This window comes from Notechis scutatus, chromosome 12 (genome assembly GCF_049901735.1).
Source record: "Notechis scutatus isolate UNSWTSFEM ecotype Mainland chromosome 12, rNotScu1.2, whole genome shotgun sequence".
Lineage (NCBI taxonomy): Eukaryota > Metazoa > Chordata > Lepidosauria > Squamata > Elapidae > Notechis > Notechis scutatus.
The window spans coordinates 9,119,226-9,143,246 of record NC_142020.1 but is presented as its reverse complement, the minus strand read 5'-3'; the positions used below and the strand labels follow the sequence as shown (position 1 = coordinate 9,143,246).

Genomic DNA, 24,021 nt, shown 5'->3' with positions numbered 1-24,021 from the left:
TTGCCTAATAGCCTTCCGGCGACCTCCTTCGTTTGCCTACATTGAGTTCCTCCCCATCGAGCTTCCCCTTCGCGAAAAGGAAAGAGGCGTTCCCTGTTGCTCTGCAATTCGTATTTTTTGAAGATGATCCCGCTGTTTATTTTAGATTTTTACTACTCTTTCTTCGCTCTCACCAGCAATTCGATCCATTTTTATGGCAAAAAAGCTGCTCTTTTAGTTTTGCTCAAACTAAAAGTCCCCCCACCGTTATTGTTATTGATAATATCAATAATAATAAAGTTAAACAACAACAATAATAATATAATGTCAAACATTAACAATAAAGGCGGGTTGTTACGCTGAGCTTTCCGCACGTTGCCCCTCAGAAACAAATCCACTGAAAGCAAATAAAGAAATAGAAGTTTGTTGTCCCCTTTGGAAACGTTCAAATGCAGTGTTTCTCAAATTTGGCAATTTGAAGATGGGTGGACTACATTTCCCAAAATTCCCTAGCCAGCTGGCTGAGGAATTCTGGGAGTTCAAGTCCAAATGTCAAGTTTCAAAAAGACAGAAGATCAATAATATAAAAGTCACACTAGATCAGTCAAATTGGTTAAAAAAAAATTCTGAAAATTCTCAAAATATGTTTTCTTACAAATACAGAACCACCCGGACTTAAAATTTTTACTTTACATTTCTTACCATAGTGAAAACAAGGAACAAACTGTGACTTTGTTCTTAAGTAACTTGGTTTTGGCTTGAATGATCATTTGTAGCTTATAGCAATATAGCAATAGCACTAAACTTATATACCGCTTCACAGTGCTTTACAGCCCTGTCTAAGCGGTTTACAGAGTCAGCATATTGCCCTCTAACAATATTAAATTCATATATGCATTAATTACACGCCCCCATGCATATAACCATAGAATAGAATTTGCAAGTTTACCCATGTACAGGATATTATTTGATGTCACGATACGGACACTACAGCCACAAAATTTCACTAACAATCTACACACACATGAAACGCGGTTTGCTTACATCAGACATGAATTTGGCTTTTGTTTCATACTGACCTGATTAAATGTACAGTAAGTAATGCAGAAAGTGGAAGCTCTTGTAGCGGCGTTTCAGATTGCCAAATTCTTACTGCACTAAGATCTTTTGCTCTGCAAAGCGAAATTAACCGTTGCTGTCCACACCCTGGGCAGAACACAGAGCTTCCTTTCAAAGCAAGGTCTGCATCTTCCAATTTCCTGATAAGCTTCATGCCATCTCAATTTATATTTCTTTAAGGATTAGCCTTATCTGCCTCCAAAATATTTTATTGGAAGCTGATAACTCTACAGAATGGCTCAGAATCTTCCAGTATGCAATTTCCCTCTTTAATATCTGTCTTTGGTACTGTGACAGTATGTCTTTTTATTATAAAAGACAGTCTTTCATTTCAAAAAGTTATCCTTTAGATTTATTTATTTTTATTTATTATTTATTTTTCAAAAACTCACTTTTGTCCTTTACTGTGGTCAATTTACTGGAGAAATGGTACAGTGCAGTCTGGCTGCAGAGATCCTTTCTAATCCTTGTTCCTTATAACTTCATAGCTTTTAAAGCTTTTTTAGATATTTTTAATTAGAATACACATTTTTTTAAAGGTTTTGTTCTTGAATTTTTCTTCGTAAAGCAAAGTTATAAACAAACATTGCTTTTATACTTTCTTTCAGATTTGCTCCTTCTTCAGGTTTGCCCTTAATTTTTTTGCAAGAAAATATGCTCACTATACTTTTTGGAGAAAACAAAATGTTAACAGTGTATTTTTATCAAAACTTTGATGGGCATAAACATTCAATCTTTGGGACGAAAAATTCCCCCCTCCCCTTTATATTGGCTATATTCATATTATATCAACTTTTGTTTGTTTAAGTTTAAATTTATATAGCTGCCCATCTCACTTGTGAGACTCTAGGCAGTTTACAAGTTGAAAACAGCAAAAAAAAACCTGGCATAAATAAAATGAAAAACAATTAAAACAACAAATCAACAGATAAAAACACAGAAGAATACTCTTACAAACTTACAAACAATCCAGCCACTTTCAAGCTTACTATATTTATTTAAGCTTCAATACTAGCTTATTCAAACAAGTGGCTTACACAGTACAACTCTACAATATTTGTTTAACATAACAAAATATAGGTACAATGCAAATCAGGTTCATGCTGGCTGAGGAATTCTGGGGTTGAGTCCACTCATCTGAAAACTGTCAAGGTTGAGAATCATTGTCCTAGGATTGCTACCCTGATCTGGAGTTCATGGCTGAAAAGCCCATCTCAAAGAGGGGGATTCATCCTCCTTGCCCAGCCAGGTTTCAATAATACATGGAAATTGGGATTCTCTTCTGGTCAATTGTCTGTTCTGTAATCTGCCAGTTCCTCCCATCCCCTTCTAAAAATCCTCTACATACTACCATTCAGAGTCCTCCCAGAAAACAAGTCCCAACATGCTGGCTGGGGAATTCTGGGAGTTGAAATCCACAGGTCTTAAAGTTGCCAAGATTTATGACCCCTTGCATAAATCTTGCTTGCTTTCTCCCCATTCTGTGCAGATGCCCTTGTGGGCCACAGTCCTCAATTACAGGGATCCCCAACCTTTTCGACGCCGCGGCCCGGTTCCGCATCAGCTGGGCGCCGCCCCATACTGGCGTCAACTGGGCGCCGCCATCTTTTTATGAGAAAAGGCGCTTCCGTGACATCACCGAAGCGCTGTTCGTCAAAAAGATGGCGGCGCTTGCTCGGTGAGCTTTTTCGGTGAGAAATGGCTTTCTACCCGAAAAGCTCACGAAGCGTAGCGCCGCCATCTTTTATGATGACGCTTCCCGTGAGCTTTCTACCCGGAAAAGCTCACCGGAAGCGCTTTTTTACCAAAAAGATGGCGGCGCCCAGCAACCAGCGGCCCGGTAAGGCTTGTTCGCGGCCCGGCACGGTCCGCGGACCGGCGGTTGGGGACCCCTGCTCAATTAGATTCACTCTTTAACCTTCTCTCATCTCTACCTTTAAAATCCAACTCTGATTATCTGTTATCTGTTAATCGCTCCTTTCTCTTCCATTCCATACGTCCTAATCACTACATTAGAGCCACATCACCAATCACCATCATCTTCCATTCACATTCTCCAGAACATCCTAAAAGCTAAAAATTGGGCATTCTTTCCCTTTCCAGATCAAAATACTCTATTCAGTGCCATGTTTTTTTAAAAAAGTCCACTTATCATCCAACCTCCATTTCCCACGTTCTCTTCTGACATTTTTCTTACTACAAAAAATGTCAGTTAAGGAAGAAAAAGTTAAGTATTGGACAAACTGTCCATTCAGCACCAATTTCATGTTCTTTCCTTTTGGGTGTCATTTGCTGAGGCTGTTTTCATTCTTCGGGACGGGTCTTCTCCATGAGAAAGGAATCGCTGAAAATTATATTTCCGCCCTCGAGTAGGTCAACGTAGGGTTGAACAAGTGAATGCAGGTTTGATGAGATAATGTGCCAAAGAAATGGGTGCATTTGTAAAAGTAATACAGGTATTTCTTGACTTACAACCATTTGTTTGTTCAAAGTTATGACAGCACTGAACAAAAGTGACTCCGTGACCATTTTTCACACTTACGACATTTGCAGAATAACCATGGTCATGTGATCAAAATTTGGGTGCCTGAGAACTGGTTCCTATTTATGATGGTTGCAGTGTCTCGGGCAGTGAAGGGTTTCTAAAATTTTTTCCTACTGGTTTGGAGAGCTGGCTTCGTGTGCGTGTGTGCAAGGCTCAGACACCACCCTCTGTATCAACGCTAGTGAGCTGTGCTTTTTTTTAGCTCAGCTGAGGCACAGCAATCTGCTCTAATGGGCAAATCAGGTGAGCTAATAAACAACAGAATATAGGAGAGGAAAGAGCGGGGTCAGCCAGAGGTAGTATTTGCCGGTTCTCCGAACCAGTCAAAATTTTTGCTACCGGTCCTCCAGAACCACTCTGAACCAGCTGAATCCCGGAATCCTCTGGTCCCAGGGTCCCATGATCCCCTTTTGCAACATTCGGACAAGCAAAGTACATCGGGGAAGCCAGATTCACTTGACAACCGTGTTATGAACTGAACAGCTGCAGTGATTCACTTAGTGACGGTGGCAAGGAAGGTAGCAAAATAGGGCAAAGCTCACTTGAACAGCTCTCTTGTTTAACAACGAAAATTTTGGACTTGAGGTTGTAAGTCGAGAACAGTGGGCGTTCCTATCCTGCCTTCCCTCGAGGTGAATAACTTGGATTGTCACCAGGTATAATGTCAGGATTGTAATGGGGCCTCACACGATATTTGAAGACTTTGATATCGTTGTCTCCACTGTCGGTGACAAAAAGTGACCCGTCTGGGGCACAGGCGACGCCAGTCGGTCTCAGAAGACCTTTCGATACCAGACAGATTGGAGAACCGTTCCTAGGAAACAGATGCACTTTCTGATGCTGTTCATCTGCGACTATCATGTTGCCTTCCTTATCGGCACAGAGGCCTGCAGGGTTGCCAAACCGGTGGCCGTATTTGCTGCTGATGGAAGAGACCAGCTTGTGGCTACTGTCGTAGAGTTTGACCCCCCCGCATTCTTCGCTCACTGCAAACCCCCCGTCGGGGAGGCTGCACACGTAGCGTGGCCCGCTGAAGTTGGCGATGGAATGAGCGTTCTGCATCTTGAAAGCTCGGTCCAGAGCAAAGACGTGGACTTTCCCTTCAGTGTAGTCGGCCACCAGTATCCTCCCTGATGCTTCCACGGCGATGCCTCTGGGGGAGCAGAACCTCCCAATTCTGAGCCATTCCCCCTTGGAGAACATGGAGCGGTCATTGAAGACGTGGACGGTTCTGTTCAGCATGTCTGTGACAGCCACCATCCCAGCTCTGGTGATAGCCACGTCCTCGGGTAGAAAGACCTCCTTTTTCCATTCCACACAGGGGATGGACCGAAACACCTGTCCAGAGCGATTAAGAAGGTCCACTCTGGGTGCGTTCTCGGTAGTGAGGTAGACCACCCCATCTGGAGAGCAGTGAATTCCACCCACTGCCCCGTAGTGGTTCCTGTTGGGATTGGAGATCCTCCGAACGAGATCGTCTTGCCGATAGTAAAGGTGGTTTTTGATATTGTCGAGGTCATGGCAGATGACCCTGGCTTTCTCCACCAGTTGGTGAACTTGGTGGTCAGTCACCATGCCCATGCCTGGATGGTTGGTCAGGAGAGGACTTGCTTTCTGAAACGTCGAGTCTGATTTGACTTGTAGGGTATAAACCGTCTTCAGAAGTTTCTCCTTGCGTCGCGTGTCTTCCAAGGTATAATCCATCCCTTGGGGGTGGGGGGGGGAAACATCAACACAGTGGTTATAAACCATCATATAGTCTGGGAACTATTTCAGGAGGGGAAAGAGTTCTGAAAGCTACATTGGGGGTGGGTAAAGGCCACAGTTTTAGATGTAGAAGATTCCAAGTAAAATTGAAATTTTCCACTCATATGGAATATATCTAAAACTGTGGAGATCTTGATTGTTTTCTTGCAGATCTTTCATTACCCAACTAGGTAACATCATCAGTGCTAGAAGGGAGTGGGGTTTACAGAGTAGAGGAGAAAGAGAAGAGGAGGAGGAGGAGGAGGAGGAGGAGGAGGAGGAGGAGGAGGAGGAGGAGGAGGAGGAGGAGGAGGAGGAGGAGGAGGAGGAGGAAGAATAATGTTGGTGCTCTCTGAGCCTGATTGTTTTCTTGCAGATCTTTCATTACCCAACTAGGTAACATCATCAGTGCTAGAAGTTTGCTTCCTGTTTATATGCTCCTTCTTAAGGCAAACCACTTGTATATAAAAAGAGAGCAAACCCCACTCACTTCTAGCACTGATGACGTTGCCTAGTTAGGTCAGAAATGTCTACAAGAAAACAGTCAAGCTCACAGAAAACCAAGGAATCCACAGTTCAACCTTGAGCTACAAATATTCCCCTCTATCATTACTTAAAGCTAAACCATCATCCCCCTCCCTGCCACCTTCCCGTCCTTGGCCCTTCCTTGTTAGATACAATCTGAAACCTAGATTAGCATACAAGTAATCCTTGACTTACAACACTCTGTAGAGCGACTGTTCAAAGTTACCTGTCAACTCATAAAATATGCCGGAGCCCTGACATTACCATGGTGCTGGGGGAAAAATGACCCACAAATGGTCTTGAAACTTTTGACTGTTGCAGCCTCTCTGTAGTGACAAAGTCACAATTCAGGTGTTTGGCAACAGTCGGGCTTTTATTAAGGTTGCAGCATCCAGCAATCACATGATCAACCTTTGGAATCTCCTCGGCAGATTTCTTGACATGCAAAGCCATTAGGGAGGGTCACAAGTCATGATCGTGTGATGCTTCACTTAATGACTGCACCAGAGGGGGTATTCAGTAGGTTCTGACCAGTTCTGGAGAACCGGTAGCGGAAATTTTGAGAAGTTCGGAGAGCCGGCAAATCCCACCTATGACTGGAGATTTTACAGTATCCTTCCCCTGCCACGCCTACCAAGCCATGCCCACAGAACCAGTTGCAAAATAAAATTGAATCCCATCACTGGATTGCATCACTTAACAACAACATTCCCTTATTACAGTCATAAGACAAGGATTACCTGGAGAATGGTCCTAAAGTCGACGTGATTCTCACACTGGCGAACAGTCTTTCTTTACCCTCCCTTCACCGCCCGTATAACACCTGACTGAGGAAGCAGAGAATGATTTTACACAAACGGGCTTCACACCAAATCATACAGTTGCGTATGTGATCACCCAGCTTCCCACCTCTTCCAGCAAGAGTTTCACAAAGCAAATGGCCCCATTTTAACCAAGCAAGCATTCCCAGTTTCATGTACCTGTGGTCCAAGTTGAATAAATAATGTTCTGCTCTTTACCTGAACACAACAGCAGGTTGGAAGGATCTGTTTCTTGTGATACACAAGTGAAATTAGTCACCTAGGGCTTTGTTGTTAGTGACAGGAATTTCCTTTGCTGACCAATACTTATGTCAATAGGATAGTTTCACCCTGTAAACACAAAGATACTCATATTAAACGCATGGCAGAAGGATCCTTTATTACATTTAGGCAGCGTAAAGTGAAAATTGTAAATGAAATGACATTAGCAGCCTAATATCGATCTAATATTCTGTGCCAGGTCTTTGAAACTGGAGTCCACACTTTCTGGTCTGTCTTTTAAGTGTCTTGGGGGAACTCAGCTTTTGGGGCTCATAAATCAAGTGTTTTGCCTTAGTGTGATATAAGAACAGACAGAGATAATAGATGTAAATAGATTATCTATCTATTTAGAGATAGATGAGAAAGAGAGAGAGAGAGAGAGAGAGAGAGAGAGATGGGTGGATATAGATTAGATAGAAATATATATATATATATATATATATATATATATATATATATATATATATATATATATATATATATATATGATAGATAGAGAGATAGATATAGATTAGATATAGATAGATTAGATGGATGGATGGATGAATGGATGGATAGGTAGATAGATAGATAGATAGATAGATAGATAGATAGATAGATAGATAGATAGATAGATAGAGAGTCATGATATGACATGTTATAGATAGATAGATGATAGATAGGTAGAAATAGATAGGTAGGTAGGTAGGTATAGGTAGAGATTATAGATGATAGATAGGTAGATAGGTAGGTAGATAGATAGATAGATAGATAGATAGATAGATAGACAGATAGATAGATAGACAGACAGTCATGATATGACATGTTATAGATAGATAGATAGAAATGATATAGATAGATAGATAGATAGATAGATAGATAGATGATAGATAGATAGATAGATAGATAGACAGACAGACAGACAGAGATTTCAAAGAAAGGATAGCTGAGCACAATCTGTGAAGATCCTGCCTTCTTAGAAAAGTATTTATGCCCCTGAGTTTCAGATATATAAATCTGCAGAAACTTTTATTAGAGGAAGAACCAACTATTTGAACATAGAATAATAGAGCTGGAAGGACCTTGGAGGGCTTCTAGTCCAGTCTGCTGATCAAGCAGCAGAACATCCTATACCATTTCAGACAAGTGGCCGTCACCTCCAGTGACGGAGCATCCACAACTTCCAGAGGCAAGTCATTCCACTGATTGTTCTCACTGTCAGGAAATGTCTCCTTACTTCTAGGTTAGTCCTTCTTTTAATGTTCTTCCACCTATTGCTGCTTCTGCTGCCTTGAGATGTTTTGGAGAATAAGTTGACCCCTTCTTCTTCTTCGCGACAACTTCTCAACTACTGGAAGATTGTTATCGTATCACCTCTGGTCCTTCTCTTCATTAGACTAGACATACCTAATAGTTTGGGTGGGATCCAAGAAACCTGGATTCAAATTCTTTCCATTATTATAAACTTCAGTAGCTGCCTTAGGCCACCTTCTCCCCTAACATAGCTTGGCAGCAAGGGCCATGTGGTCAAGAAGAACCAGGACTGTAGTCCAGGTGGACGGATGAGACTTTAACAATGAGAAAGTGAATTAATAAGTGATAATTTGATCCCTGCTGCCTGGTAGGTCATAACCCAGGAACTGACAGAAAGCCAAATTGGGACTTTTTGGATATTCAGAAGGCCATGGGCTGTAGAGGGGCCATTAGTGACTTTTGGTGGCTTCTAAACAGGTTGTGACAAGTCTTAATCTCTGGGAAGGTGAAGGAATGCCTGAGGCCGCCTTGATATGTTTATCTTCGTGATTAAAACCACAACAGCTCTACAAAAGGTCAGAGTTGGTTGCCGAGTGCCATTGTTTTCATAAAACAAGGAGGAAGCAAAATAGAAACCCAGCTCTCCACCTGCTTCCTGGCTCTCCAGCTGAGGCTGCTCAGCTTACCTGTTGGGTTGAGTTATTGAATTCTCACAACAAAACTAGTTTCGGACGGAAGCATTCAGCTCCGTACCCAGCGGTGAAGATACAATTCTGAGCTAGAACTTCACACATCATTTTAAGCCATAATATGGTTTGGTTGCAATGCATAAGCCCACTTTTGCATCTTGCAAATCCTGGTTGTTGGATTAGCAGGTATGAGAAACGAGGCTATTAATGTTTATTAATATTAATCTATTAATATTAATGGTTCAACCAACTGCACATTGGCACCATGCCATCTTTTAAAGTCAGTGTCTCTCAATCTGCACTTTCCCATTGCCTTCGGACTGCATCTTTGATAATTTTCTGCAATTTTGGCAATGCTTGATGGGAATTCTTGGTATTGTAGTCCAAAGCTCATGTGGAAGATGCCTTTTAGAAATTTATTTATTTATTTTCGAGAGTTATTTCTAATTTGTAACTGGATGCCTTAGAGGGACCTGCTTCAACAAGGCTTCAGGTCATTCATAATGGTTTACAGACTATCTGGGTTGTACCTAGCCCAAAGTACAAACCAACCAACCATGTTTTGGGCAAAACATAGCTACGCAAACTCCAGATGAATGCTTTGTTACAGTTTTATCGAATGAGCACTAGGTGGGGCTGTCCAGCCAAACAATCAAAGAGAAATAGGTAATTGGCCTAAATATTCTTCTTCAGGATGAAGATATTTCTGGAAGAAAAACAACTTCTCTGTCATTTGTATTTTAAAATTAGAAAGCTTGCACAAAGCTGAGTGGCTATTAATCATGCCAGGCATGAAACAGTTTAATTTGGAAACAAGGAGGGAAAGCTGTCTTCCAACATAGGATAATCAACAACCCAACAAATGAGTATGCCTGCCTAAGGCCATTGTTGAGGAGGACTCTAACCCTAATTCATTCAATCAATCAATCAAATACACCTGGAATACTGCAACCAATTTTGGTCATGATACTACAAAAAAGATGCTGAAAATATTGGAATGTGTTGAAATGAGTAGATTGACATTTGAAATTAGAGAACAAGAGGATAAACAATTTTACAAAATTTGGGACCTTTTCTATCAATGGTTAGATAATAAAATATAATATTAAAATATGTAGAATTTTAGAAAACAATGAATATATAAAGATGTATTTTTTTCTTTTTTTATTATTATATCTATAAAATGTCTCTAGGATAGATTTGGGAGGATTATATGAATTGTTATAAAATAAACTAAGTAAATTATAGTTATCTCGCAAAGTATGAATGAACAAAATTATAGTCAAATGATTGATTAATAATGATACTAGGGTATTCAATTTTTGATTGATAATATGAGTTATTATGCAATGTAACTGTAATTGAGACTATGAAATGGATGCACAAAATTTTTGTAAACCAACCGACACACTGCTTGTACACTTATGGAAGAAAGTTGGATGTTTTTATGTTTTGTTTGTTTTTGTTTGTCTTTAAAAACCAATAAAATTTACAAAAAAAAAGATGCTGAGACTTTGGAAAATGTTCAGAGAAGAGCAGCTAAGATGATCAAAGGCCTGGAGACTAAAACCTATGAAGAACGGCTGCAGGATTTGGGTTTGGCTAGTCTAAAGAAAAGAAGAATTTGGGGTGACGTGATAGCAGTATTCCGGTATCTGAGAGGGTCAAATTATTCTCCAAAGCACCACAGGGCAGGACAAGAACCAATGGCTGGAAACTCATCAAGGAGAAGTAACCTAGAACAGGGTTCTCCAACCTCGGCAACTTTAAGACTTGTGGACTTCAACTCCCAGAATTCCTCAGCCAGCAAAACTAAGGAGAAATTTTCTAAGGGGATGACCTTGGCAAACCTTTCAGATGAATGAATTTCAAGTTCCAGAATCCCCTAGCTTGCTGGCTGGGCAATTCTGTGAGTTAAAGGCGACACACGCTTTCAAGTTGTCAAAGTTTGAGAAACTTTGCTGCAGGTTTTACAAAGCTTTTCTCACATCTGTACGAAGTCAACGCATGTTGCTAAACTGCAACGGGGTTTACATGACATCAGCTCATACATACATAAATCATGGTTGAAGCCTTAGCTGTAAATCCAGCCAACTTGTTCAAACAACCTAATTAAAACCAATGATTTTAATTAATGTAATTTAATTGCATCATGCTTGTCCTCTTCAACAAATCATATTTCCATAGGATTGCAAATCCAAGTTGGAAGGGTTACAAGTCATATTTCTAAGTTTTAAATATTCAAGCCTCGGTGGTGCAGTGGTTAGAAGGCAGTATTGCAGGCTACTTCTGCTGCCTGCAAATTGACAGATCGAATCTCACCAAGCTCCAGGTTGACTCAGCCTTCCATCCTTCCGAGGTGGGTAAAATGAGGACCCAGATGGTTGGGGGCAAGAGGCTGGCTCTGTAAACCGCTTAGAGAGGGCTGGAAAGCTCCATGAAGCAGTATATAAGTCTGCTATTGCTTGGGAAGGAAGGAAGGAAGGAAGGAAGCCCTAGTGGTGCATTTGTTACAATGCAGTGTTGCAGGCTAACTTTGCCCACTGCCAGGAGTTTGATCCTGACCAGCTCATGGTTTTGACTCAGCCTTCCATCCTTCCGAGGTGGGTAAAATGAGGACCCAGATTGTTGGGGGCAAGAGGCTGACTCTGTAAACTGCTTAGAGAGGGCTGCAAAGCACCGTGGAGCGGTATATCAGTCTAATTGCCAAGTGCTATTGCTGCAGAATCCGAGAGCAACTGTTTTCTTAGCAGCGCAAGGTGGCCTCCGTGGATGAAGGCATGCGAGGTGACTTTCCTCGCTGCCTTAGGTCGGAGCAAAGCGGGCTCCCATCTTCGCTCACCTGAGACCAACCCAGATGCCTATCAACCCTCCAGAAGGCTGGCTATCAAATGCCTTTAGGTGGATCAAATCACCGTGTAATGGGCTGGCGCTGGAGAGGGTTGGGTGCCCGCGGGGCCTGATGCGAGCCAGGATAAGGCCTGCGAGTTCTTCAACCCCTATTCAATTATTGAAACATAAAGCTAAACTCCTTTGCCTTTTGAACTTGGAGTCTCGTTGGCCTCGTTCGCTCTCCGCCCTGCAGCCCGTAGCGTCACAAAAAAATTTCTCTCTCCCTTTCGCCTCATTTTACCTCCCTGCCAGCTATGTTCCTGCTGTAGCTTTTTGTGTCGTTCCGTTCCAGTTCAGAACTGAGAGGGACAAACCCAGACACAATGTGCTTAAAGCCTGTTGACCTTGGCTGTGTGGGCTGGGGGTTGGAGTCCAGAATATAGAACAAAATACAGGTAGCCCTCAACTTACAACGGTTTATTTAGTGACCGAAATTACAACAGCATTGGAAAAAAAGTGACCTGTGACCATTTTTCACGCTTATGACTGATGCGGCATCCTCGTGGTCACGTGAGCAGAATGGAAATGCTTGGAAATTGACTCATGAGGGTTGTGGTGTCCCAGTGGTCATGTGGTCACCTTTTGTGACCTTCTGATGAGCCAAGCCAATGGGGGAAGTCGGATTCACTTTACAACTTTGGTACTAATTTAACAACTGCAGTGATTCACTTAATGACAGTATTTCAGTATTTGAGGGGCTGCCACAAAGAAGAGGGGGTTAAATTATTCTCCAAAGCAGGACCAGAAACAATGGATGGAAACTTAACCAAAGACAGAAGCAACCTGGAATTAAGGAGAAACTTCCTAACAGTGAGAACAATTAACCAGTGGAATAGCTTGCCACCAGAAGCTGTGGGTGCTCCATCACTGGAGACTTTTAAGAAGAGATTGGACAGCCACTTACTGTATCTGAGATGGTATAGGTTCTCCTGCTTGTTGGGGCTGGACTAGAAGACCTCCAAGGTCCCTTCCAGCTCTATTCCTATTCCTATTCCTATTCCTATTCCTATTCCTATTCCTATTCCTATTCCTATTCCTATTCCTATTCCTATTCCTATTCCTTTCCTTTCCTTTCCTTTCCTTCCTCCTTTCCTTTCCTTTCCTTTCTTTTCCTTTCCCTTTCCTTTCCTTTCCACTCCACTCCACTCCACTCTATTCTAATGATTCTAGTATGAAAGGCCATGGGGCAAATGTTTTGTACTTGGATTAAGTATTATCAGAATATTACAGGGCTGTAGATTACATGGAGAAATCAGGAAAAAGAAGACAATAGTCACAACTTCTAAAGTATTGTTATTGTTAACAACTATATGCCCCCAACCAATGGGATGTTGTCCATGAAGTCACCAAGATTTAAATTTCCCTGGAAGAAGACTTTAATTCAAATAGAAATGCAGTTAAAGTCAAGTCATTTCTCTAAATGGGAACAAAGGTATGTATGACCACCTCTGTAAAGGTATAGTATGAAGTGGCACCAGATAGCTTCCTGCTTCCTGTTCAACAGCCTTTGTATGTGGGCTATTTTGAAATTCACCCAAGCCAAACTGAACCTGCATCAACTCCATCCCCGTAAAAAAGAAGGAGGCATAAATTTAATAAATGCAACTTACCTGCATACAAAGCAGATCTCTTGGATGATTGCAAAACCTCTTGTGTGATCCAGAGAAAACCATCGCTGGCACATTCAAGGGCTATTACTACTGGAAGTCCTCCAGGTACTTATTAATGCATGAAGAGAGAAAAGGCTATTGCTCTCACTAGTAAGGAAAACTCACCTTTGTTGGCGTTTTGTCAACCTGGGTTCATTATTATGTGACTTGGGCATTTGAACTGATGCATCTTTTCCATAGCTGATTGTCAATTCACCTGGGTGGATTGGCTGAGTGACTGTTCTAGGGGACTCTGATATTGTGAGGTCCTTGGTGCTCTCTGGCTTTGGTAGTTTTCTTGTAGACGTTTCATTACCCATCTTGGTAGCATCATCAGTGCGAGAAAGGAGTGGGGTTTGCAGGGAGGAGGGAGGAGAACTGTAGGGCCCGTGGTGCTCTCTGAGCTTGGTTTTTTTCTTGCAGACATTTCATTACCCATCTTGGTAGCATCATCAGTGCTACCAAGGAAGGGAGGTTTGTTCTCTGTTTATATAAAAAGTGGATTGCCCTGTCAGTGTTGGTGGGAGTGTTCACGGTAGGTCCTGAATATGGGTGTTGTTTACTATTAGACCGTTTGTCTGAATTGGTTGTTCCTTGATTGGCGTATAGCTTTCTGCTTGATTTCCATTGATGTGAGCTGCTATCGAGTCATTATTATTATGAGTGCAATCCTTACATTAAAATAAAATACTGAGGTAAGTTTTCCCTTAAATTATATCAATTGGCTTTAAAGGTACTTGTGTACCATATAAAGGGCTATAAAATGCAGAGAAGATGAAAGACTGGGCAATTTGAGAGCAAGGATATTTAGGGAAGAGTTGGTGAACTGGAGATAAATGCAAAGCAGAATTGAAAACATAATATACACTGGAGATTGCATTATGTAGATGGATCTGTGCAATAACAATTGTAAGTTTTGATGCAACAATTCCCATCACATATGCTCATCTGTTGCAGATGTTCAACTTCATTTAATGTCTCCTAAAGATTCATTTCTTTTTGCTAAAGGAAATGGACATGAGGAAGATTTAGACCAAGATTCTCTAAAGACAATATTGACCCCCCTGGAACCGATGACTATCCACGATTGTTTTTGATGCTAATATTGTTCATAGTACAATTAAAGTGGTATTTATCAAACTGGTTTCATAGAATAAATGTTTGGAGGTCAATAAACAATCTGAAACATCATGAAGGGGCTAATGAGCTGAAGTGTTTGGGGACCCCTGATTTAGATGAATTTGAGAAGAACAGGCATTGGTGCTACTGTGATATTATTTTCTAACAAAAGAGAATCTGTATTATATCATCACAGAACAGAACAGAATTACAACATTGGAAAGGACTTTGGAGGTCTTCTATACCACCCCTCTTCTCAAGCAGGAGTCCCTGTACCATTTCAGACAAATGGTTGTCCAATCTCTTCTTAAAAACCTCCAGTGATGGAGCACCCACAACTTCTGGAGACAAGCCATTCCACTGGTTAATTGTTCTAATTGTCAGGAAATGTCTCCTTAGTTCTAAGTTGCTTCTCTCCTTGATTAGTTTCCATCCATTGCTTCTTGTCCTGCATTCTGGGGCTTTGGAGCATAGGTTGACCCCTCCCCTTCTTTGTGGCAGCCCCTCAAATATTGGAATGCTACTATCACGTCACCCCTAATCCTTCTTGTCATTAAACTAGACATACACAACTCCTGCAACTCTTCTTTATTCTTAACCTCCAATCCCCTAATCCTCTTCGTTGCTCTTCTCTGCACTCTCTCTAGAGTCTCAACATCTTTTTTGATATTGTGATGACCAAAACTGGAATATTCCAAGTGTGATATTAGCAAGGCATTATAAAGTGGTACTTCACAGGAAAATCTCCCGTTCCAAATCAGCAAAGAGGCTTGAACATTACGTTCCAATTGTTTTTAATTGAATTGTCTATATGTTTGTACATATTTCCAGTGGTGGACAATAAATAACAGGTGAATGCTCGCTCCCACCCTTTCCCTCTCTCCTCCGAACACCATTCCACATTATAAATAAATAACTTTAGGACACATGTTCTCCGCCAGTGATTGTCAGTGGTCGATAGACACAACAAGTGCAGTGGAAATTTGTCCCAGCATTGACTGAAGGGTTACATTTCAGACATGGGTAGAGAGCAAGGAACGATGGGCATATTGTTGGGGCATCACTTCAGTCTAATGACCATTATGAAAGCAAAAGAATAGTGCGGTGGCAAATGCTTTTATTTTGTCCCTAATTTTTGTGTGCGTTCGTACTCAACTTCAGAAGTGTATTACTGCATTCTGAGCAAAAGCGTTGAATTCTCTTGCTAATGAATGTTAGTTTTGAGTACCTGGGTTGAAACTCCAGTGCTACTCACCGAGGTGGCTGGACATGGATGCTTCTAGGAAGCAAATATTTTTGCAGTGTTCAGAAAAATATCAATGAGCACAGGAAACCCCGTGATTCAGGAAACGGTCTTACCATTGTCTAGCTAGAAAGCTAGCAGGTCAACCAGTTTCCCAATTGTCTCTGAGAGACTTTTGCTTCCTTGTCTGTAATCATCTTTTCTTAGAGAAGATGAAAAGTGTGATGAGGTCCCGTTTAATTGTCCCCTCAAACTTTGAGAAGTCTACTCTGATTTGAGGGCAGAGGTTTTGCTTGGAAAGGTCTAGCGCCATTACGAAAAGACCAGCATGGTTGTGCCTGGAGGCAGGGATGATTAAATCAATCTGCAATGTCCAGAAGATGACCTCTCACGTAAAAAAGCTTGTCAGGAAGGAGAAAAATCTTCGTATTTGCTCAGAAGTGTGCTCTGCCAGCCTCAACAAAGCTTCAGGCAAAATAAAAAGTAAAAATGGTTTCCCATCATTGTTCGCTACTAAGACAATTTATATGGTGAATTCTGGAGGAAGAATTTAAATCAAAAGAAGAATTTAAACTCAAGCAGGGGCCAAGAATGGGATCCCTTTAGAAGGACCTGGGCAACTGTTCAGGAACTTAGTGGATTCTGAAAAAATGTGATTTCTCATGCATGCTCTTTAATTGTTTTCTGCTGAAAAGGCAACTGGGACTGCAGTTAATCCACAATTTATCTTCTAGTCGTTTTTATTTGAGTTCAGAGGCTGGTTTCTTGGCAAAAGGAATGACATCCAGAAATAGCTCTGCTTGATCCCAAGGAGATCTGGCATCAGACAATGCATCTTGCTCAACTAGCCAGGGAAGAGTTGGATTGGATCTTCTAAAATGCAAAGACACCTGTCCTTCTGGGGGAGAAAAATCACCTCTCTCTTACTCTCTTTTCCCACCCTGCTTACCTTATCCAGGTCTGCAGAGTAGGGATGCAATGACAAATGCTAATGGAGAAACAGACCTTGCCGAGTTGCATGTCGTTCATAAAACGTGGGCGAGAAATGCTTTACAAACCCATCTGGATCATCAAAAGTGACGGACCAGGGGGTTTCCAGATTTTACTGACTTGTGACTTCGTACTCAGGGCAAGTGTGAAGTTTTGGACTTTACACCTCACTGGTCTCACTGTTCAAATTGCAGGACAAGGAACATGGAATTGCCCTGCATCCTAGTGGGGTTTCTTCAGTCACGGAAAGTGGTGGGGCTTGGTTGCCACTTGATCTTCCATCGGTGGAGAGCAGGACACTGGAGTCTGCCTCACATTTGGTAGTATGATTGTAGTAAGGTTCCATGACATGCCTGAATTCTAGGGGGACGTTGAGGGGAAGCACTTCGGCCTTGATTACAGCTCCCAGGTGGGTCTCAGAAGGGGAATTTTGGATGTTCTTGGAATGGCTCATCTTGATTAGCAGGTCGATGGTTTTGTTCTGAGTCTCAAGGAAACAATCGGATACTTTTTCTAGATCAGCTTCACCCACCTCCAAACCTTTATTGGTGGAGCCCATGTCTTTGCCGTGCACTTTCTCTCCACGGATGCCAACCTTCGACTCTTTCTTGTCTTGGTGTCCTTTCTCTGGATTTTTTGAAGACCTTTTCACCGAGAGGTCCAAAGGACCTTCATTGAACTTGTTTGCCTTCTCTAATGCCTGGTGGATATGGAAAAGTTCCTGCCGGATTTTGACTAACTGGTCCCTAAGTTGCTTCTGTGCAGGGGAGTCCTCTTTAGCCAAATGTGAGAGCTTCTTCTCCACCTCCTGATACTCTTCTAAGGTTTTCGACAAGTCCCCAATGAGCACGGTAGTCATCTCTTGATCCCTTGGACCAACAGTTATGACTTGATCATCGCTTGGCTTTAAAAAGGGCTGGTCTGAAGCTATATTCATCCCAGAGCTCCCAGTTTTCTCCTGGCCTTCAGAGAGGTTTTCATGAAGTTCTACCTGCCAGTGGCCCAGGGACTTTGAAGCTTGCATCGGTGTAACTTGCAAACCACTGCTGGGAGAAGGGGAAAAAGCAGACAGAAGGAAACTATTAATAAAATAGAACAAAATGTTGAAGGAGTGTGCATAATCATAGTCCACTATCTAACCATGATTTAAGCTCTCTTTCCTTGTCTCAAACTGTAGTATACAGAGCAGGGCAGAGCAAGACTCTGCAATCAATACAGGCTGGTAATTACACCCCATACAAGCCCAATTCTTATATTCTGAACTTTTTGCATACTACACAGGTCAAAGCAGACACCACATCATCATCATTTCAACAAGAGTCCATGACTTGCCCAAAAGCCTGGAGATTTAGTTGGCACAGCAGAAGACACCAAGAAGAAGACACTAAGGTGGGGCAGGAATATGTGGCTTCACCGTTCCTCATGACGTTCATTGATTTCATACTGTTATCAAATTAATCTGTTTCCTGGGTTCACATGAAAACGTCAGCTATCAAACCACCGGCAAGGTCAACAAGGAGAACCAATCACTCAGTCCTAAAGGAAACCCACCCTGACTGTCCTTTGGAAGCACAGATACTGAAACTGAAGATGATACAACAGTGGTGGGACTCATCTCTGTGTGTGTGTGTGTGTGTGTGAGTCTGCCTACTGAGATGAGGTGGACCGGTTGCTTTTATGGTGTGGAGACAATAACTTGATCCTCAACACCAATAAGACCAAGGAGCTTATAGTGGACTATAGAAGGAACAGATCAGACCTCCAGCCCTTGCTTATCAATGGAGACCGAGTGGAGCAAGTGGCCAGTTTTAAGTTTCTGGGTGTTACCCTAAAAGAGGACCTGACCTGGGATGCTCACATTGCAGCCCTGGTCAAAAGGGCCCAGCAGAGATTATGCTACCTGAGGTTTCTCAAGAAACAACAACTGGATGAAAAACTGCTGGTGACCTTCTAATGCTACACCATAGAGAATACCTTAACTTACTGCACCTCTGTATGGTTTGCCAATTGCACAGTGGCAGATATGAAAGCACTCCAGAGGGTTAATGTCATCGCCCTGAGGATCATTGGTTGCCCTCTCCCCTCTTTGGAAGAGCTTTAGAGCTCCCGCTGCCTTAAGAAAGTTCAAAACATCCTCAAAGATCCACCTCATCCTGGGCACCCTTTTTTTTTTTAACTATTATCATCTGGCAGACGGTCCAGGACGATAAAAACAAGGACAACTAGGCTGAAAAACAGCTTCTATCCCAGGACAGTAGCTCTACTGAATTCTACTGTATAGTACACTGAAGATGGTATTTAATTTCATTGTATGATGTGCAATGACAATAAAGTAAAGTAAACTAAACTAAACTGAAGCTCAAAAACCTTGGCCATCTAATGAGAAGACTCATTGGAGAAGACCCTGATGTTGGGAAAAATGGAAGGCAAGAAAAGAGGGATAACAGAGGAGAGAGATGGTTAGATAGTGTCATCAACGCAATGAACATGAATTTGGACAAACTCCGGGAGACAGGGGAGGACAGGTGGGCCTGGCTTGCTATGGTCCATGGGGTCATGAAGAGTCAGACACCACTTAGCAACTTAACAACAACAAATGCATGGAGAAACAGGGTACATCATACCTGGGTGAATATATCTCTTTTTCTGGTATTGTCATATCAGAGCTTGTCAAATCAAGGCCGCTCTTTGCAAACTTCCTCTTCAGGTTACTTGGGGTGACCCCACTATTGTCCAAACAAGCAGCTCCATGGGCCTCTGTTTTCTTGAGGCTGTTGGGGAGAAGAGCAGCCCCCTCTTTTATGCCCAGCAGACTCTGGTAAGCCTCAGGAGATGACTTCCTGCAGAGATGGCCAGCAGCCAGCAAGGAATAGCTTTCCCTCTCATGGATCAGCCATTTCTTCTCTTCGTCCTGCAGTAGCAATCTTTTGTGGCTCTGCTCAGGAAGAGGCTCTTCACGGAAACCTTTCGCCCAAGGAAGGCCAGTTTTCAGCACCGGGACTTTCAACGCACCTCCCTTTGAGGGGTCCGTGGGGGTTTGGGGCTGGAGGGGAGCAGGTATGGCTGCGGCAGGCAGTCGTTGAGTATCTGGCTTGGTGGCGGCCATCTTGCTTTCTGCCGAAGTGAAGGAATGCTCGAAAAGCAGAGGGTAGTAGAAGCGTGGGAGGAAAGTGGACCTCTCGGGGTTCTGCAAGGGTTGGAAATGGGCCGAATGGGGGTGCATCAGCTGGGCTGTGGAGGCCAGGAAAGGGAATTGGGCCAAGTGGGAATGGGAAGTGGCCTCACTGGTCACCGAAGGGCTGAAATAGGAGAAGAGGTTGGGAGCCAGCGGGTAGTTGATCCCCAGCAGAGAGAAGTTGAGGCCTTGAGATTCATGGAAGTCCCCATAAGCTGGAGGAGGGTAACAAGGGATGACGTTGCCGTCGGCGCATGGGCTCAGAACTCCGGTGGCGCTTCTCCGTTGCCCATTGGCCACCAGCTTCCATTGCTCCATGAAGACCCCGCCGCTTCCTGAACACTTGGAGGGCGTTTTGCAATGCTTTGGTTTGGGGTCCAGCTCCACAGAGGGCACCTCCTTTCCTTTGGCCACGTGTTTCTTTAAGGAGAAAACGTCGGTGATGATGAAGTCAGGAGTGAGGTCATTAGAGGCCTTCCCCTGCTTGTTTTTCAGCTGAAAAAGGAGAGAGTTCACATCAGGTTCGGTGGCCTCCCCACCAGATAGAGTCCCCTTGGCCATCTCCTTCTTCTCAGCTGTGTCTACCTCCTGCAAGAACCTAGATAGCTCCTCTTCCTCCTCTTCCTCCTCCTCCTCCTCCTCTTCCTCTTCTTCTTGGAACTGGCTGGTTTCGTGACTCCTCCTTTCTGAGGAGGCCGTGTCTTCGGTCGTCTTGCCTTCTCCACCCTCTCGGTCTGCTTCACGTTTGGAAGGCGTGGCCTCCATCACCATCGTGTCAAAGGTCTCGGGCTCCTCCTGCCTCCCACGAATCCGAGACGTCTCTGTGGCTTGCAAGAGCCGGAGCTCCGGATGAAGGAGTCCCCCTTTTTTGTAAGGCCAGTCTGACTCAATGAGTAGAGACAAGGAATTCTTACAGAGGCTGTACTTCATGTGGTTGTAGAGGTGCGATTTCTCCATACAGGTGAATGGGCACTGGAAGCACTTGTAATTGTAGGGTTTCCCCCAGGGACGGGGGATGTAATGGGGCTTCTTGGGTTTGCGCTCCTTGTGCTTGTAGACCGGGGCCAACTTACAGCCTGCTTCATCCTTTGACATGGCTTCCAACCAACCCAAACTCCAGGGAACTGTTGCTGGGCTCCAGGCATTCACCCCTTTCTCCCCAGCTTGCTCGGATCTTTTCAGCTTACTGTGAAAAGAGGTAAATCAAGAGAGTGCATTTAGAATAGAATAGAATAGAATAGAATAGAATAGAATAGAATAGAATAGAATAGAATGGAATGAATGGAATGGAATGGAATGGAATAGGAATGGAATGGAATGAATAGAATAGAATAGAAAAGAATAGAATAGAATAGAATAGAATAGAATAGAATAGAATAGAATAGAATAGAATAGAATATGGAATGGAATGGAATATAGAGAATGGAATGGAATAATAATATGGAATGGAATACAATATGGAATGGAATGGAATGGAATGGAATAATGAATAGAATAGAATAGAATAGAATAGAATAGAATAGAATAGAATAGAATAGATCTGGAAGGGACCCTGGAGGTCTTCTAGTCCAACCCCCTGCTTAGGCAGGAAACCTATACCATTTCAGACAATTGATTATCCAATCTCGTCTTAAAAACTTCCAGTATTGGAGTATTTACAACTTCTGGAGGCAAGTTGTTTCACTGGTTAATTCTTCTGACTGTCAGGAAATTCCTCCTTAGTTCTAAGTTGCTTCTCTCCTTGATTATTTTCCACCCATTGCTTCTTGTCCTGCCCTCAGGTGCTTTGGAGATCAGCTTGGCTCCCTCTTCTTTGGGGCAGCACTTCAAATATTGAAAGACTGCTATCATGTCACCCTTAGTCCTTCTTTTCATCAAACTAGACACAATCAGTTCCTGCAACCGTTCTTCATATGTTTTAGCCTCCAGTCCCCTAATCATCTTTGTTGCTCTTCTCTGCACTCTTTCTTTAAAGAAAGCCATTTAAAGATGTGTGGACATCAACTCCCTGAATACCCTAGCCAGCAATGGAATATATGTGGCTCAGGACTGAACATGTGTGCTCTTGCCCCAAAGGTGCTTTTCTGAAAGGCAACTGGACTTTGTGTGTTTTTTCTCTTGAAGACGTTTCACTTCTCATCCAAGAAGCTTCTTCAGTTCAGACTGAACAATGGAGAATGGAAGGATTTATATTCCTTGCAGCCATCTAGTTGTTAGCACTTTGAAGGCCAGTCATTAGCTCTCTGAGAGTTGTTGAGTTGTTGATCTGTGTCTTCAAGGGTCACCTGAATCAGAGTGCAAATGGTTGTGGAACTGGTGAAAGAACTGTGTGTGTCATGCCCTTGTTGGAGTCTGATTCTGAGGGGGAGATTGAGCAGCTGACAGGGAGTGGGAGTGTGGCTCCGGTGACTGTGGAAGAAACGGGGGAAGGGCACAGTCCAGCTGGGCATTCAGAGGAAGACCCAGGCCCACCCCCTCTTCATCCTAGGGCACGCAGGGAGGAACGGAGAAGGGAGCAACATGGGTTATGGGGGAGAAAAAGGCCCTGATCCCTTTCATTAATTGCAGCTGGGAGGATATAAGTGGGGCATTTGCACACAGCTCCTTGCTGGAAGCAAAGCGTGCATTATATTTGTCAAGGCTTATCTGGGTTTTGGCATCCTCCCAACTGTGGGTGCTGCGTTATCCTTTGAAAGTCTGCAATTTATCATCCTGTCCCCCCATGTTGATTATTTCATTGTGGTTTGTGTTGGTTTTTTTTATTTCTAATTATCTTTACTTTGGGTTCGGACTGCATTTCTTTCCTTTGTAGACTGTTTTTTTGAAGAGATTGATCTCCAGCCGAGGATAATTCGACATTGGGGCCAAGCTGGAGGCATGAAAGGGAATTTATTCTACTTTTGTGACTTTGATATTTTTGTGTCACGCCCTGAGTCATCAGAGTGTTGTAGACAGGAGACAGGAGGTATTGTTTCATTCTGTTCTCCGCCATTCAGTCAGAAGTGAAGAAGCTTCTTTGAGGAGAAGCTAAACATTTTCAAGGGAAAAAAATATGCACACAAAGTTCAGTTGCCTTTTGGAAAAGCACTTATGGCACACCCATGACCTGGATGACTGAGAATCTCCACTGAAGTTTGTGTTCTTGGTATTCTCTGAACTTGGTTGTACCCACGAGGCACTGATGATATTACCAAACTGATAATGTCTGGAGGATAACCAACAAAGCTCTGAGAATATCAAGTACAGTAGTCCTCAATTTATGGCCGTGACTAAGACCAGAATTTCAATTGCTAAGCAAGGTGGTTGTTAAGCCACTCGTGCCCAATTTTATGACCTTTTGCTATGGTTGTTAAGCGAATCACTGCAACTGTTAAGTGAACCACACGGCGGTTAAGCAAATCCAGCTTCCCCCATCGACTTTGCTTGATCAGAGGCCAGCTAAGATCACAAATGGTGATCCCAGGATCCCAGAACGTTGCAACCATCGTAAATGCATGCTGGTAGCCAGTTGCCTGAATTTTGATATCGTGACTGTGGGGGTGCTGCGATGGAGTGTGAGGAGTAGTCATAAGTCACCTTTTTCAGTGCCGTTGTAACTTCTAACAGTTGCAAAACAAATGGGTGAAAGTCAAGGGCTATCTTGTAAGCAGTGGTGCGGTGGTTAGAATGCAAAATTGCAGGCTAACTCTGCCTGCTGTCAGCAATTCGATTCTCACTGGCTCAAGGTTGACTCAGCCTTCCACCTTTCCAAGGTCAGTTAAATGAGGATCCAGAATGTTGGGGGCAAGAGGCTGACTCTGTAAACCGCTTAGAGAGGGCTAGAAAGCATTGCGAACCAGTATATAAGTCTAAGTGCTATTGCCATTGCCCTTCCTTCCTTCCTTCCTTCCTTCCTTCCTTCCTCCCTCCCTCCCTCCCTCCCTTTCTTTCCAGCCATGGTGGTGCACTGGTTAGAATGCAGTATTGTAGGCTAACACTGCCGACTGCCAGAGATTTGATCCTGATGGGGCTCAAGGTTGACTCCGCCTTCCGTCC

At 43.0% G+C, this 24,021-nt stretch overlaps 3 protein-coding genes across 6 annotated transcripts in view; all 3 read right to left on the bottom strand.

Moving 5' to 3' along the window:
- PIGQ (phosphatidylinositol glycan anchor biosynthesis class Q) overlaps positions 1 to 1,119 on the bottom strand; it is a 35,769-nt gene extending 34,650 nt beyond the window's left edge. Inside the window, exon 1 of the mRNA XM_087973235.1 lies at positions 1,059 to 1,119. The gene's annotated coding sequence lies outside the window, so the exon portion shown is untranslated. The remainder of the gene's footprint in view (positions 1 to 1,058) is intronic.
- A 1,880-nt stretch (positions 1,120 to 2,999) lies between these two features.
- Positions 3,000 to 6,992, bottom strand: NHLRC4 (NHL repeat containing 4). Its single transcript, XM_026680704.2, has 3 exons — positions 6,895 to 6,992; positions 6,655 to 6,737; positions 3,000 to 5,349 (listed from the first exon to the last, which is right to left on the bottom strand). Exon 3 carries the CDS (start codon positions 5,345 to 5,347, stop codon positions 4,256 to 4,258), a length of 1,092 nt encoding a protein of 363 aa, XP_026536489.1. The 5' UTR covers positions 5,348 to 5,349; positions 6,655 to 6,737; positions 6,895 to 6,992; the 3' UTR covers positions 3,000 to 4,255.
- Positions 6,993 to 15,645: 8,653 nt separating this feature from the next.
- PRR35 (proline rich 35) overlaps positions 15,646 to 24,021 on the bottom strand; it is a 34,628-nt gene continuing 26,252 nt past the window's right edge. For 3 of the 4 annotated variants that reach the window (XM_087973232.1, XM_087973231.1, XM_087973233.1), the window contains exons 2-3: positions 19,436 to 21,172; positions 15,646 to 17,857 (exon numbers count right to left, since the gene is read on the bottom strand). In XM_087973232.1, the coding sequence (XP_087829358.1) occupies positions 16,972 to 17,857; positions 19,436 to 21,081 (2,532 nt within the window). In that variant the 5' untranslated portion in view covers positions 21,082 to 21,172 and the 3' untranslated portion in view covers positions 15,646 to 16,971. The remainder of the gene's footprint in view (positions 17,858 to 19,435; positions 21,173 to 24,021) is intronic. The other variant, XM_087973234.1, reaches the window with a different exon arrangement.